This window comes from Lycium ferocissimum, chromosome 1, assembly GCF_029784015.1.
Source record: "Lycium ferocissimum isolate CSIRO_LF1 chromosome 1, AGI_CSIRO_Lferr_CH_V1, whole genome shotgun sequence".
Classification (NCBI taxonomy): Eukaryota; Viridiplantae; Streptophyta; class Magnoliopsida; order Solanales; family Solanaceae; genus Lycium; species Lycium ferocissimum.
Genome location: NC_081342.1, coordinates 62,591,542 through 62,605,590, shown reverse-complemented (window position 1 = coordinate 62,605,590; position 14,049 = coordinate 62,591,542). Strand labels below are relative to the sequence as shown.

At 38.0% G+C, this 14,049-nt stretch overlaps 1 protein-coding gene across 1 annotated transcript; it reads right to left on the bottom strand.

Moving 5' to 3' along the window:
• Positions 1-11,704: 11,704 nt before the first annotated feature.
• On the bottom strand, positions 11,705-14,043 carry LOC132056934 (BTB/POZ domain-containing protein NPY1-like; the record flags this gene model as incomplete). The annotated part of the gene is made up of 2 exons (XM_059449349.1): positions 11,705-12,423; positions 13,222-14,043. Coding segments are annotated over 2 exons (1,368 nt in total), but the record flags the coding sequence as incomplete, so codon positions are not given.
• Positions 14,044-14,049: the final 6 nt, after the last annotated feature.

Sequence of the window (14,049 nt, the reverse complement as noted above, 5' to 3'; positions counted from 1 at the left end):
TGAGCTGGCTCAAGTTTTGAACAACATAAATTATATCCAATCTGGCGTTGGTTAAAAAATTCAACTTACCAATAAGCTTTCTGTAGTAAGTGGGATCAGTTAATACAGTCCCCTACTTGGCCTTGAGTTTCACATTTGGATCCAAAGGGGAAGAAAAACTGATATAATCTAAACAATCATACTCTTTCAACAGATCAATCACAAACTTCCTCTGTGAGATGATAACACCATCATGTTTGTACAGAATTTCCAAACCAAGAGAGTAATGTAAAATTCCCAAGTCCTTAATTTTGAAACTGTAATATAAGAAGATCTTTAAAGTCTCAATTTCATGCAAATTAATCCCAAGAATGAGGACATCATCGATATGCTACAAAGATAGTAGAAGAACCTGACTTCTTGTCGAATAGAGAATAATCATTGAGAGAATGAGTATAGCCTTTTGAGTAGAGTGCTTCTGTTAATTTGGCATACTATTTCCTGCTGGATTGTTTCAAGCCATACAGGGACTTGTTTGCAAATCTCCATGAAGGAATGCATTATTAACATCCAACTGGTAGATATTCCATCATTTCTTAACAGTTGTAGCAATGAGAGACCTCACAACGGTCATTTTGACTATTGGAGAAAATGTCTCTGTGTAGTCAATTTGCATTTGTTGAGTATAACCTTTGATAACTAACCTTGCTTTATATCTCTCAATACTTCCATCTGCTTTGTGTTTAATTTTATAAAACCATTTGCACCCAATACTTTGTTTATTAGCTGGTAGTGGTACTAAACTCCAAGTGCTGTTAGCATAGATGATACAAGACCAATTCTATCGAGCTTCATGAAAATGGAGTCTTTGAAGATCATGGGAGGTCCACATAGGATGGCCTTCAAGATATGGGAGATAGCTTGGATGGAAGGCTTTAAAGTTCAAGTCCCAAGGCTTGCCTCTTAAAGTGGCTACAATTGCAAGCTTGGGGGATTCAAGGTCGGAAGATGGCTATTTGCGCAAAGGGCTATTTGTGCAAGTGGCTACTTTGCGCAAGGAGGGTTATGATTGCAAGAAGGCCATGCATGCAAGGTTGATTAGAGGGCCATCTATGCAAGGAGGGACGTGTTTGGCCATTGAAGGCAAATCCTTGAATTGAAGACTACACTAAGAAGACTAGCCAAACAAGGCCCTTACTTCATTAAGGGTAGCATTGTAATTGCCTATTAGTCTTCTTTACTTAGCTTGTATATATAGCTTGTCTTTTATTTGATTTAGGGACTTTTGATGAATTATGAATATTTTGAGTGTTTTTAGGGTTATCTCTAGAGAGAGAAACTTGTGAGAGGCCTTTGGTAGGCTCTTGTTGATTCTTGTGTTGTTGAGAGGTTGGTTGCTTGGGATTCGATTCCCTTGAGGTCAACTTAAGAATTTGGTGTTTCTTTTGATGATAATTTAGAGGTCTTAGTTTTATATAACTTTGGTTGCTAAATTGAATCTTAAGTTGTGTAAAATTATCTATCTTTTCTTTTCCTTTTGTTTATCTTCTTAATTTCTCGTTTCGCGTATCCGTTATTGTATCAATTGGTATCAGAGCTTGGATTAGATTTGTTCTATCAAATCTAGCCTAGGGTTTGTTGCTAAAAAAAAAAAAAAATCTGGAAATTTTCCACCAAAAACCCCAAAAAAAAAAAATTTTGTGTTTGTTTTGTTGTTTTGTTATTAGATTCTTGTTCCTTAGTACGTTAGGGTTTCAAATCTTCAAATTTCGTGTCATTCGGGTCAATATTGAAGAATCTACCATTGTTGAGCTTTGAAGCTTTGAAAATTCAAAAAGTGGGTTTGGTGATTGAGTTGAAATTAAGGCAAATTGAATATTGGGCTTTGTTCTCTAAGTGATAAGGAGCCTAAATCTGAAAATTTGGAGCAAAAACGAGTTGATTTGGTCTTAGATTGTATTTGGGTGTTCTTGGTGTTCTTAAGAACATTCATATCTTCATATTGGAGAAGAAGACCAAAGAAGAGGGTTTGATCCAAAGGTTTTTCCAAGGACAAGTGGAAAGTTGTTTGTTGGGCCAAAAAGGGCAAGTCCTAGGTTGTGTGGGCCCAAGACGTCATCAGATCCAAGAAAATTCGGCTTAAATTTCGAGGAACACGAGTTCGATACGAAATCACTGAAGCCACTATACGGTCCCACATACGGACCGTATATATTTTACGGTTCGTATAATTTGGTCCGTAAAATTGGAGGCCCAAAAGGTTACATTCTGTAAGTGATTTACGGTGGGAAAATACGGACCGTAAAAATTTTACGGCCCGTAGATTTTGGTCCGTGAATTTGGTACCAAAATTTTGAGTTTCTGTCCCTATTCTACGGACACCTTTTACGGTCCGTGAATTATATACGGACCGTATAAATTCCACGACCCAATCCGTGAATTTGAGGTACATTTTCAATTCCAAATTTCATTTCATCCCACTTTCATTTCTCAAAAATTTCTTGATCCTTAGTTGTTGGTTTTGTATCCCTAGTCCTTTGGTAGGGAACAAAAAAAAAAAAAAATTCCGTTATTTCAAATTGATACCTTGGATCAATTGGGGCCTCACGGTCGTGTTTTCAAGATTTCACCTACCCGGGCCCGAAATTTTAATTATTTTCCCAATTTTTGCATTTTATTTTCTTGTGTCTCTCAACTAGTAGCCATTTAGTAGTTGTTCCTACTTGTGTTTGCTAGTTCTTGTGTCCGCATTTCTTTCGTGCCATTTCTTTCGTGCTTTTCTTCGTTTTTTGTTTCGTTGTTAATTTCTTGGTTCAAGTCCGTTAGATTGAATTGAGTCGTCCGTCTTTCTTCGAGTCTAACAAGAATCCATTCCGACCTCAAGTAGCAATTGTGCACCTTGCAAGCAACCGAATCCAATCGAGAATCAACATCGGCCAATCCATTTGAGTGGTAAAAGGCAAGAGTGTGTGAGTTCATTTGAGTGGTGCTAGCCGAGCACAAACGAGTGTAAACACGAGTGTGGTGAGGTTTCTTTACTACTAACGTGTTTGCTAAGTGTTCTTTGCAGGTACTTCTCCATGGATTCCGATTCATGTGGTGGCGATTATGATTGTTATGACGATGATGGTTGTAGTTACGAAGGGGAGGACTATGGGAGCTATCAAGGGTGTGTCGATGGGGAATATGAGGGCTATATGGGGAATGGTGATCATGAGGAAGTTCGGGGAGAAAATTACCATTTTGAAGGAGAATATGAAGAAAGTGGTACTCATGAGTCTCATGAGGAAGATGGGGATGAGGAAGAACCTTGTTATGCTTCGTATGATGAAGATGATGAAGGTGAAGGGTCTTGTGCTATACATCATGATGATGAAGACGACTCGAGGTATGACTCGCCTTCACACGTATCTTATGGGTCTTATGGGGAAAATCTTTATACAAATAAGACTTGTGGAGGGTATGGCTATGAAGGTAGTGAGAGTGCTAATGTTGATTATGGAAGGACTTCTAGTGGGCATGCATATGCTCCTTCTTGTAGTAATTCCTATTCGAAGCCAAGTGGCATGAGTGGGAATGTGAGTACGAGTTGGGGTCATCCTATACAAAAGAAGGTGGTCCCAATGAGGCGATTCATGGAGACCAAGGTGAACATTGGTAGTAGTGAGGTATTTCTCATGCTTGATGACGATTGTTATACAAATTTCATCACCCCTCGTGCGGTTGAAGTGTTAAGGTTACCTTGTGCGATCCGGCGAAATCCTTATTATGATGAGGGAGGATATTGGGTTGATAGGAAGGTGATGGTATCCATTTCACTTGGCGAGTACCAAGAGGAGGTTTGGTGTGATGTGCTTCCAATGGATAATTGTCATGTATGTTTAGGAGTCCCTTGGTTCCAAAAGCATGGAATCCCACATGAACAAGATTGGCATCGATTTATAGTGGACAAGAAAGGAAAATTTTTCTTTCCATGCATACTTATAGAAGAGTCCAAGTGCAAAAGTGCGAGATACCCATGTGAAATGGCCTACCTTGGCTAGGGAAGCTAGTGGAGAAGAATATGAGAAATGGGAGTCCATAATAGATGAAATCTTCGCTAGCTACAACTATTCACAAGAAATGAAGATGGACTTAGCCGTTCAAACTTTTGACTCAAAGCTTGTCAAATATTGGGATTATGTGAAATGTTGTGGGAGACAAGTGAGGAGTCCCATCAAGACTTGGGAGGACATGAAAAGGATATTGAGAAGCCAATATCCCAAGCCACATGTGAGAAGAAATGAATCTTTGAGGGGTAACTCTTTTGAGAGAACCCCATGCTTGAAGGCAAGGACGGCGGCCACAACCATTCCTTCCATTGGTCAAAGGAGCTTGCATGAACACCAAGGTAAGATCACTTATCCTTATACTCCTACATCTTCGTATGATTTTAATGTCAAGTCGAGTATGAAAGTTAGTTTACCTTGCGTTAAGCCTAATGCTTCTTTACCGTGTATTGGTAATGCCATTATTAAAAGTGTCCCCACACTAGTTGATCCTATTGATGACCAAATTGATCCTTCTTGTAAGGTTGATTTGTGTCCACCTAGTGTTGACACTTGTGCTTTGAATGATAGTGCATTGTTGAATGAAGGTGCTCAAACACTAGTTGATCCTTTAGATGACAAAATTGATTCTTCTTGTAAGATCGATTTGTGTCCACCTAGTGTTGACACTTGTGAATTGATTGGTAGTACAATGTCATGTGGTCATCATGTTAGTAATCCTTGCGAGTTTGACATACTACCAACTCATGTTGAAACTTGTATTGATCAACTTGCTTGTAATGATAGTTCACTACTTGAGGATCTTTGTGATGGGTTTAATGTACCTCTAGTTAGTGATGATGTTGATATAGTTGGTCAATTGAAAGAATGTGACATCTCATCCTTGTTTGTTTCATGTCAAAATGAGTCTCTTGATCGTACTTTAGTGTCACGTGATAAGACTCCAATTTGTAGTGGTGATGTGTGTCATGTAGATAGTCATGTGAACGAAAATGCATTGAAAGACGACACTCGTTCTTTTGAGAGTGAAATGACATGCTTTGACTCCTCATTGTTCATGGATTATTCTCTTGTAAAGGATAATGTTTTATTTGAGGATGACATGACTATTGAGAGTGAAATACCTAGTGGGATGTTTTGTAATGTTGAAAGTGTGGCCACTTTTGGTGACTACATGGTATTTGAAAATCCACTATGGGATGATAACACTCTTCCCTATGATGGAGATCCTCCCTTCGAGGAATTGTGATCCACTTATTGGGAGGGGAAGTGTTCAAAAGGAAGGTGAAACTTGTCTGCAAATTGCTAATTCTTCCTTAGGTGTTCCGAATAGTAGTAGTATCGACCATGCTCTTGAGTTTCATAGTGAAACTACATTTGAGGACACCCTAGATGAAGTTATTTTGCGTGACACCTTTCTTTATTATCTTTTTGCATATGATGACATTCATGATCTTTTTGGGAGTGCATCTTATGGAGGGCGGGGTCTATTGGGGTACTCGGTTATTACCTTGCCGTGATATGTGGGTATCTTTTCCCTTTGACCCCGGTGAAGTCTTAGCTTGGTGTGAATGGTATTATTTTGCAATTGAGGATCATTTGTATGTCCTGCCAACTTGGTGTCTTGACACCATTGGCTCTTTAGAATATCCTCATTTCTTAATCTTTTGGTTAGCCAAGCTCTTAGTGCTCTACTTGAGAGCTTAATTTGCTTGAAAATGGTTGATACTTGGCTATATCACAAATTTGTTCTTACTTGGCATGGTGGTAGGTTAGTCCACCCTAACACTAACCCTCATCCGTTGAGGACTTGTTATTTGTTTGTCTCCTTTATGGTTTTGCAAGGTTTAGATTCGAGGACGAATCCTTTTCAAGAAGGGGAGGGGAGAATGATACAAGACCAATTCCATCGAGCTTCATGAAAATGGAGTCTTTGAAGATCATGGGAGGTCCACATAGGATGGCCTTCAAGATATGGGAGATAGCTTGGATGGAAGGCTTTAAAAGTTCAAGTCCCAAGGCTTGCCTCTTAAAGTGGCTACAATTGCAAGCTTGGGGGATTCAAGGTCGGAAGATGGCTATTTGCGCAAAGGGCTATTTGTGCAAGTGGCTACTTTGCGCAAGGAGGGTTATGATTGCAAGAAGGCCATGCATGCAAGGTTGATTAGAGGGTCATCTATGCAAGGAGGGACGTGTTTGGCCATTGAAGGCAAATCCTTGAATTGAAGACTACACTAAGAAGACTAGCCAAACAAGGCCCTTACTTCATTAAGGGTAGCATTGTAATTGCCTATTAGTCTTCTTTACTTAGCTTGTATATATAGCTTGTCTTTTATTTGATTTAGGGACTTTTGATGAATTATGGATATTTTTGAGTGTTTTTAGGGTTATCTCTAGAGAGAGAAACTTGTGAGAGGCCTTTGGTAGGCTCTTGTTGATTCTTGTGTTGTTGAGAGGTTGGTTGCTTGGGATTCGATTCCCTTGAGGTCAACTTAAGAATTTGGTATTTCTTTTGATGATAATTTAGAGGTCTTAGTTTTATATAACTTTGGTTGCTAAATTGAATCTTAAGTTGTGTCAAATTATCTATCTTTTCTTTTCCTTTTGTTTATCTTCTTAATTTCTCGTTTTCGCGTATCCGTTATTGTATCAATAGAGGGCCTCAAACTCTTGTGTCATAGCCTTCTGCCATGCAAATTTTATGGATGCCTTTGCATATGAACTTGGTTCACAATCAGTGCAAACATTTGCAACTAGGTGTTGACTCTTATTGATCAGTAGGTCAAGTGTTATGTAATGGTTCAAGGAAAACAAAGCACTGAGAGAGAAGTTAGAATTGGAAACAGGATTAGTAGTAGAATGTGGTTTGATAATAGGTAGAGAATGAATAAAGTCTTTGAGATGAGCAGGGGTCTGGACTGTCTAAGGGAAGCTCTTACTTCTTGAGTAGGAGCAGATCCATGAACTTGAGAAGATGCAGTATCATTAGCAGAAGAAGGTGCACTAGTATTTACTTGATTAGGACTAGATGACACAGGTGAAAAATTGGCCGAAAACTTAGAGAAAGAGATGTTAAGTCTGCTAAGGGTTTAGTATTGTCATTAGTATATAGGTGTCATTAAGATCTCTATTAGGTGATATTTGGCTGAGAGTAGCATGGTGATTTCTTTTGTTATCATATACAGGTCCTAGTGTTCCTTCCTCATATGAAGCATAAGGATTAGAAGTAAAGATGGTGTCAGGAACAGTGGGAGCAAAGTCAGAATTAGAAACTATGTTATTAGAATCTTTAGACAAATTGAAGGGGAAAACATTTTCATGAAAGATGACATCTTTGGCTTTGTGTATCTTCTTAGGGACAAGACTTAGAACTTTCTATCCTTTGGTTCCAAAAGGGTATCCAAGAAAGGCATGAGGGACAGTTTTGGGCTCAAATTTGGATCTAAGGTTCTTAGGTATAGTGGAGTAACACAAACATCCAAATACTCTCATATGTGAGTAATTAGGTTTCTTTTGGTATCAAACTTCAATGGGGCATTTGTTTTGTAAGGTTGTATTGGGAAGTCTATTAATGATGTATGGGTAGTCAATAAGCACTCCCCCCAGTACTTGATTGGAAGTTTTGATTGAAATAACAGTACCCTAGCTGTTTCAAAAATGTATTTGTATTTTCTTTCCACCACACCATTTTGTTGTGGTATGTATGGACAACATTTCTGATGGATTATCCCTTTGGATTGGTAAAACAAGTTGGCTTCAGAATTTGTGAATTCAAGGCCATTATCTAACCTGACAGACTTAATAGTGGTTTGAAATTGGTTTTCAACAAGAGCAGCAAAATGTTTAATGCCTTGCAAAGTATTACTTTTGCAGGACAACAAATGAGTCCAAGTGCATCTACTATAGTCATCTACCAAGGTGAGAAAGTATTTGTAATTGTCATGGTTTGACACATGATATGGTCCCATAAATCCATATGTAATAGTTCAAAAAATTTGGTTGTGGAATTGGTTCCTTCAGGAAATGGCAGTCTGTTTTGTCTGGCCATAGGACATATGGAATACAAGAAGGGTTGTTTGGTTGAAAAAGTAACAGGAATGGATGAGATACCCTTCATTTTTTCAAAAGGAACATGTCCAAGTCTATGATGCCGCACCAAATCAACATCATTACCATGAAACACATCATTATCATGAGACACACAAGAATTATTAATAGAAGAATGAACTTTATTTACAAAAAGGACAGTTACATGATCAGAAGTGTGCACTCTATTTACGATGAAGGAGCTGATTAAAAGATCGGAGAAATATTATAGTGCACTTTATTGGATACATGATCAGAAGTGTGCATTCTATTTACAGAAGGAACTATTACAGCATCAGAAATATTATAGTGCACTTTATTGGATACAAGAGTAGAAGAACCAATGTTACTTGCACTACAGGACTGCAATGAAAAACAGAATCAGAAATACTAGAACATAAACTTGGATTTTGTGCTTGAGTGGTTGAGTTTCTCAAACAATGAGGACACAGAAGGTACAAACCATCCTCCACTTTATTGAAGGGACCTGCAGAAGACAAGAATTTCCAGTAAAAGAAGTAATGGCCTTGATATTTAAGTTTAAATAATGAACAGAGATAAAGTTGTACTTAAAAGAAGGGACATAAAGAACTTTGCATAAAACAATCTCAGAAGTTAGTGCCACATTCCCAATCTCGGTCACTTTTACTCTATATCCATTAGGAAGACTAACAAGGATAGGATAGGGTAAGTATCTGATGTTAGATAAATGAGATCTTTTAAAGGTCATGTGGTTTCAAAGCACCTGAGTCTATGATCCAAGAGTCACTACCAGATTTCAAACCTTTACATGAGAGTTTACCAAAATCAAAAGAAAGAATTTTGCTTGATATGAACATTCTCATTAATTTCCCTTATATAGTTACTGGATTTCAAGTGAAATTAAGGGTAATCAATTTTACCACATGAACATTCCCATTAATTTTCCTTTTATAGTTATTGGGTTTCAAGTGAAATTAAGGGTAATTAAAAACACCACCGTAACACTGTCAAGAATATTGGCTATTTAATGGTGGCTCGATGGGCCATTTGGATGAGCGCTGTTACGGTGGTGGTTTTAATGGAGGTTTTGGGCTGTTTCAGTAGAAGAATGAACGGTGGAGATTAATGGTGGCCCACTGGCGGGGACAGATGTTGCTACAGTCACCATTTTAAGTCAGGGCGGGTTAGGTGGATCCAAATTTTGTGCTAGGATATAATTAGTTTAGGTTAATTTTAAAACTAACTTATTAAAATGTGCCACGTAATAAATAAAAAATTTAATTGATTTGGTACAATATTGCCCTCCGTCCATCTATTGGGCCAAAAATGCCCCTGTCGTTAAAAATAAGGGCAATTTAAGCCCAATCGATTGACGGCAGGAGCAGTTTAGAGCGCAAAGGTACATACAGGGCATTTTTATACCAAATCCCATAGTTCAAGGGCATTTTAGGCCCTTTTCCCCTTTTTTTTAAGCTTTTCATTTTCTCTTTCCTCTTCCTTTTTCATTTCCATGCTCGCTGGTCCAAATCTTCATTTTGCTTTTGAAGAAAATGCGTTATTCTTTGAATGAAGTTAATGGAAGTAAGTTAGAATTTCACCATTTAAATTTAGCAAGCCAATAAAAAAAAATTATCGGTGAATTAAGTGAAAGTAAAAAATAAATTATAGTTCTTTAAATCTGGGCTCAGGGTTTACCCGGGCAATTCGCAGAATTGCCCTTCTTTTGGGGTGGTCTTTAAATTTTGCCCCTCATATTTGCGGTCTTTAAATTTTGCCCCTCATATTTGTGGTCTTTAAGTTTTGCCCTTAGCTTGGATACCGAGGTTTTGGGTTCGAACCCCGCTCAAGCATAAAATAAAGAAATAATTTCGCAAGGCGGGGGTGGAGGGAGTGTCTCCGCCCCCTCCGGCATAACTTCCTTAAGGAAAAACTAAAGTTATGCCGGAGGGGGGCATAACTTTCCTCAAGACATAGTTTAGTTATGCCTTATGGAGCAAAACTTTTCCTTAAGGAACTATGCCTTATGGGGCAGACTTTTAATTAAGGCATAACCAAAAGTATGCCTTAACTAAAAGTGTGCCTTGAAAAGTTTTTAAAAAAAAAAAGTCTCAAGGCAAAGTCTGCCCCCTCCGGCATAACTTCCTTAAGGAAAAACTAAATTTATGCCGGAGGGGGCATAACTTTTCCTCAAGGCATAATTTAGTTTTGCCTTATGGGGCAAAACTTTTCCTTAAGGAATTATGCCTTATGGGGCAGACTTTTAATTAAGGTATAACCAAAAGTATGCCTTAACTAAAAGTGTGCCTTGAAAAGTTTTTTTTTTTTAAAAAAAAATGTCTCAAGGCAAAGTCTGCCCCCTACGGCATAACTTCCTTAAGGAAAAACTAAAGTTATGCCGGAGGGGGCATAACTTTTCCTCAAGACATAGTTTAGTTATGCCTTATGGAGCAAAACTTTTCCTTAAGGAACTATGCCTTATGGGCGGACTTTTTAATTAAGGCATAACCAAAAGTATGCCTTAACTAAAAGTGTGCCTTGAAAAGTTTTAAAAAAAAAAAAAAAGTCTCAAGGCAAAAGTCCGCCCTCCGGCATAACTTCCTTAAGGAAAAACTAAATTTATGCGGAGGGGGCATAACTTTTCCTCAAGGCATAATTTAGTTTTGCCTTATGGGGCAAAACTTTTCCTTAAGGAATTATGCCTTATGGGGACTTTTAATTAAGGTATAACCAAAAGTATGCCTTAACTAAAAGTGTGCCTTGAAAAGTTTTAAAAAAAAAAAAAAAAAAAAAAAAAAATGTCTCAAGGCAAAGTACGCCCCCTAGGCATAACTTTGGTTTTCCTTAAGGATTGTATCTTGGATCCGACGCCACACTCTCCCACCTACGTCTTGCGAAATTATTTTTTATTTTATGCCCGGCGGGGGTTCGAACCCGTAACCTCGGGTATCCAAGCGAAGGGCAAAACTTAAAGAAACATGAAATATGAGGGCAAAATTTAAAGACCACCCCGAAAAGAAGGGCAATCCGTGCAAAAAAATGTTTTTTTTCTCCATCCTTTTGGGTCTGGTTTGGTCTCATTCTTTATCTTTTTCAACCCTTAATCATGTAATTAGTTTTTTTCTGAATTGAATAGAATTTTTGTGGACAATTTTATCCATCACTTTTGAAATTTATGATATATTACAATTTACAAATACTTAAAGTAGATATTATTGAGAGTGTTGAAAATGAAAGCAGTGATATCAATCAAGATCGAATTTATCTTTCAAATCCTTATTTGGTTAATTGAGTAAATATTCTTAAGCATAAACTATATATGAAGAACTACCTGATTCTTGAGGTTCATTTTGATGAATTTAAGTTTTCCTTACTTTCGCCTAAAACTAAGTTTAAATCACCATATTCAATTAGCATAAAATCTTGCCATGATATTATAAATGAATAGAGCAATACGCATTTTCACTGGTAAATGAGCAATATGATAGAGTGGAACTCAGATAATTTAACCTAAGAAAAAATCAGATAATGGTTTTATTTATAATCACGAAAAACATAGTGATTATAAATGTTTCTTTTTTCAAGAAATTTAATTTAATTAACATGATGGGTGAAACTAAGAGCACAATAACTAAAAGATACCAAAGGAGAATGCATCCAAGAATTACAAGTTTTGCAGCAAAGCTCTTAACTATTACTATGATGATTGAACACCTTAATTAGTACAACTAAAAGCTTACCCTTTTTTTACACAAATGTGATCCTTACAATCTACATGAATTTCTTATGAAATTGAATGCCTCCTATTTCTTGAAGATGAACCAGAGGACTTAACTTCTCCTTGAATAATCCTTGAAGCTGGACTCTGAGAACTACCAGATGTCTCAGAGCTCCGGTTTTCGCCATTACCAGACACCTTACCAACAGCAAACAGCTTGTCAAATATTCTCCTTGATCTTGAAGGAAGCAACTGTGGTCCACTACTTCTGTTTTTACTACCCTTCTTTACCAACTTCATGTTCTTCTGTGGATCTTCTCCTTTTACCTTTATTTCACTCGATGGTTTCGATACATTCTGCTTTTCTGGCAATGTTTTCTGCCAATATTCTTCAGTCTTCCTAGTGGAATCTACAGCATCAGTATTTCTGTGATTTAAGGCTTGAACTCCAGCAGCAGCTCTAATTTGCTCAAAGAATAGGACTTGGACAACAGTCCGGAGAGGCAGCCGTTCATTTTGTGCTGCATGCATAGATGCATCCATTGTTAATTTCCTGACATCCATGAAGCTGCATAAGTGTTTTCTCTCGGCTTTTGTCAAGCTTGAGTGCTCCTGCACATAAGACGAGCAGTTAGTATATTTAACAACCATAAGCTTCAAAAATGGAGCGACACCAACCATGAGGAATCATGTAGCCAATCTCAATTTGCTTGAGATTGAGGCTTAGTAGTTGTATTTTGTTGTTAAGCTTAAAAAAGGCATCTAAAAGAGCTGACGGCCATTGTAGCAGTTGCACAAAGATATATTTCTTCATTTGCTCATGATATGTATTGGAAAAGACCACTATTTTCTTATATTAGCTAAGCTATGTGGGTCCAATATGAGATTGGAGCATGGTAAATTGATAATACAAAGAAGTGCTGTTTAGGTTCAATTGATGACTGAGACATATCTACTGAAGTAGGGTGTGTTTGGTATGAAGGGAAATGTTTTCCACGGAAAATGTTTCTTGAAAAATGTTTTTCTCGGAAATAAGTGATTTTCTTAGGTTTGGTACGTAAGCAGAAAATATTATCCCAACGACATTTATAATTTAAGCAAGCACTATGTGAGGTGAAGTGGGGGGTAGGAGTGCGGGGACGGTGGAGTGGGAGCTATGAGGGTGGGATGTGTTGGAGGATGGAAGGAGACAATCAATGTGGAATGACACTTGTGGAACTTGTTTTTGGGGAAGGCATTTCCCTCATATTTAAAGAGCTTATTTTCTTAGAGAAAATGTTTGCCAAGAATTTTGTCCAACCAAACATGGGAAATTGAAATTCCTCCACACCAGACACACCCTTAGACGGCTACATTTAAAATAAGGACTTGCAGAGCTTATGATGGAAAAGGAAAAAATAAATAACCAACCCGCAGATAGATATCGATTGCCTCGTATAATGCATCATGGATTGGTCTTGCTGAGTCTGGAATTGATTGCAATAGCTCGATGAATTTAGAGAGACAGACGTTTGGATCACGAGCAATTTCTGCAAGATAGCCATCGATTAATTTACCGACTTTCAACCATGACGCATGCCCCAAGATGAAATCGTTCGTGCTCTTCGCGGGAATGTTCTTACCCCGACTACTTCTTTCACGAATCATGAATCTGTCCACAAGGCACTTCACTAGTTCAACATCATAAACAGTAGTTTGCGGGGCCCTTGCTGGTATCAAAAGATCATCGACTGAAGCCTCATCCAGCTTTAAGCTGATATTTCTAACGAGATCATCCCTTGATGAATCATCCCCTCCCACAAGAACAGCGACTTTCAGTAACTTAAGCAAGAAACTACACGAACAAGTAACACCTTTGTCGGAAGGCAACAAGCAGATAATAGTCTCTAACAAAGATTTATTCCTCCTACTGTGAGCTTCAGATACCAGAACCTCAATAGAATCGGGCAACCATCTCATTGCATAAGTTCTTAATGCCTCCACAATAACCCTACCATCCATCCTTCCCTTCGATTTAACTGCAATCAGAACTCGCTTGTAAAGATCTATCTCGAGTTCACATATATCTTCAACCCACCAATCCTTGGGCACGGATTCCAATTTCCAGGGGAATTTCATCCCAACTTGTGCCACTTTTCTGTTACAAGTGTAGGACCATGTAATACTCGAAGGATCCATTGAAGTTTTGGATGCGATAGAATCTATACATCTCCCTACCACCTTCAGATCTTCGGACCA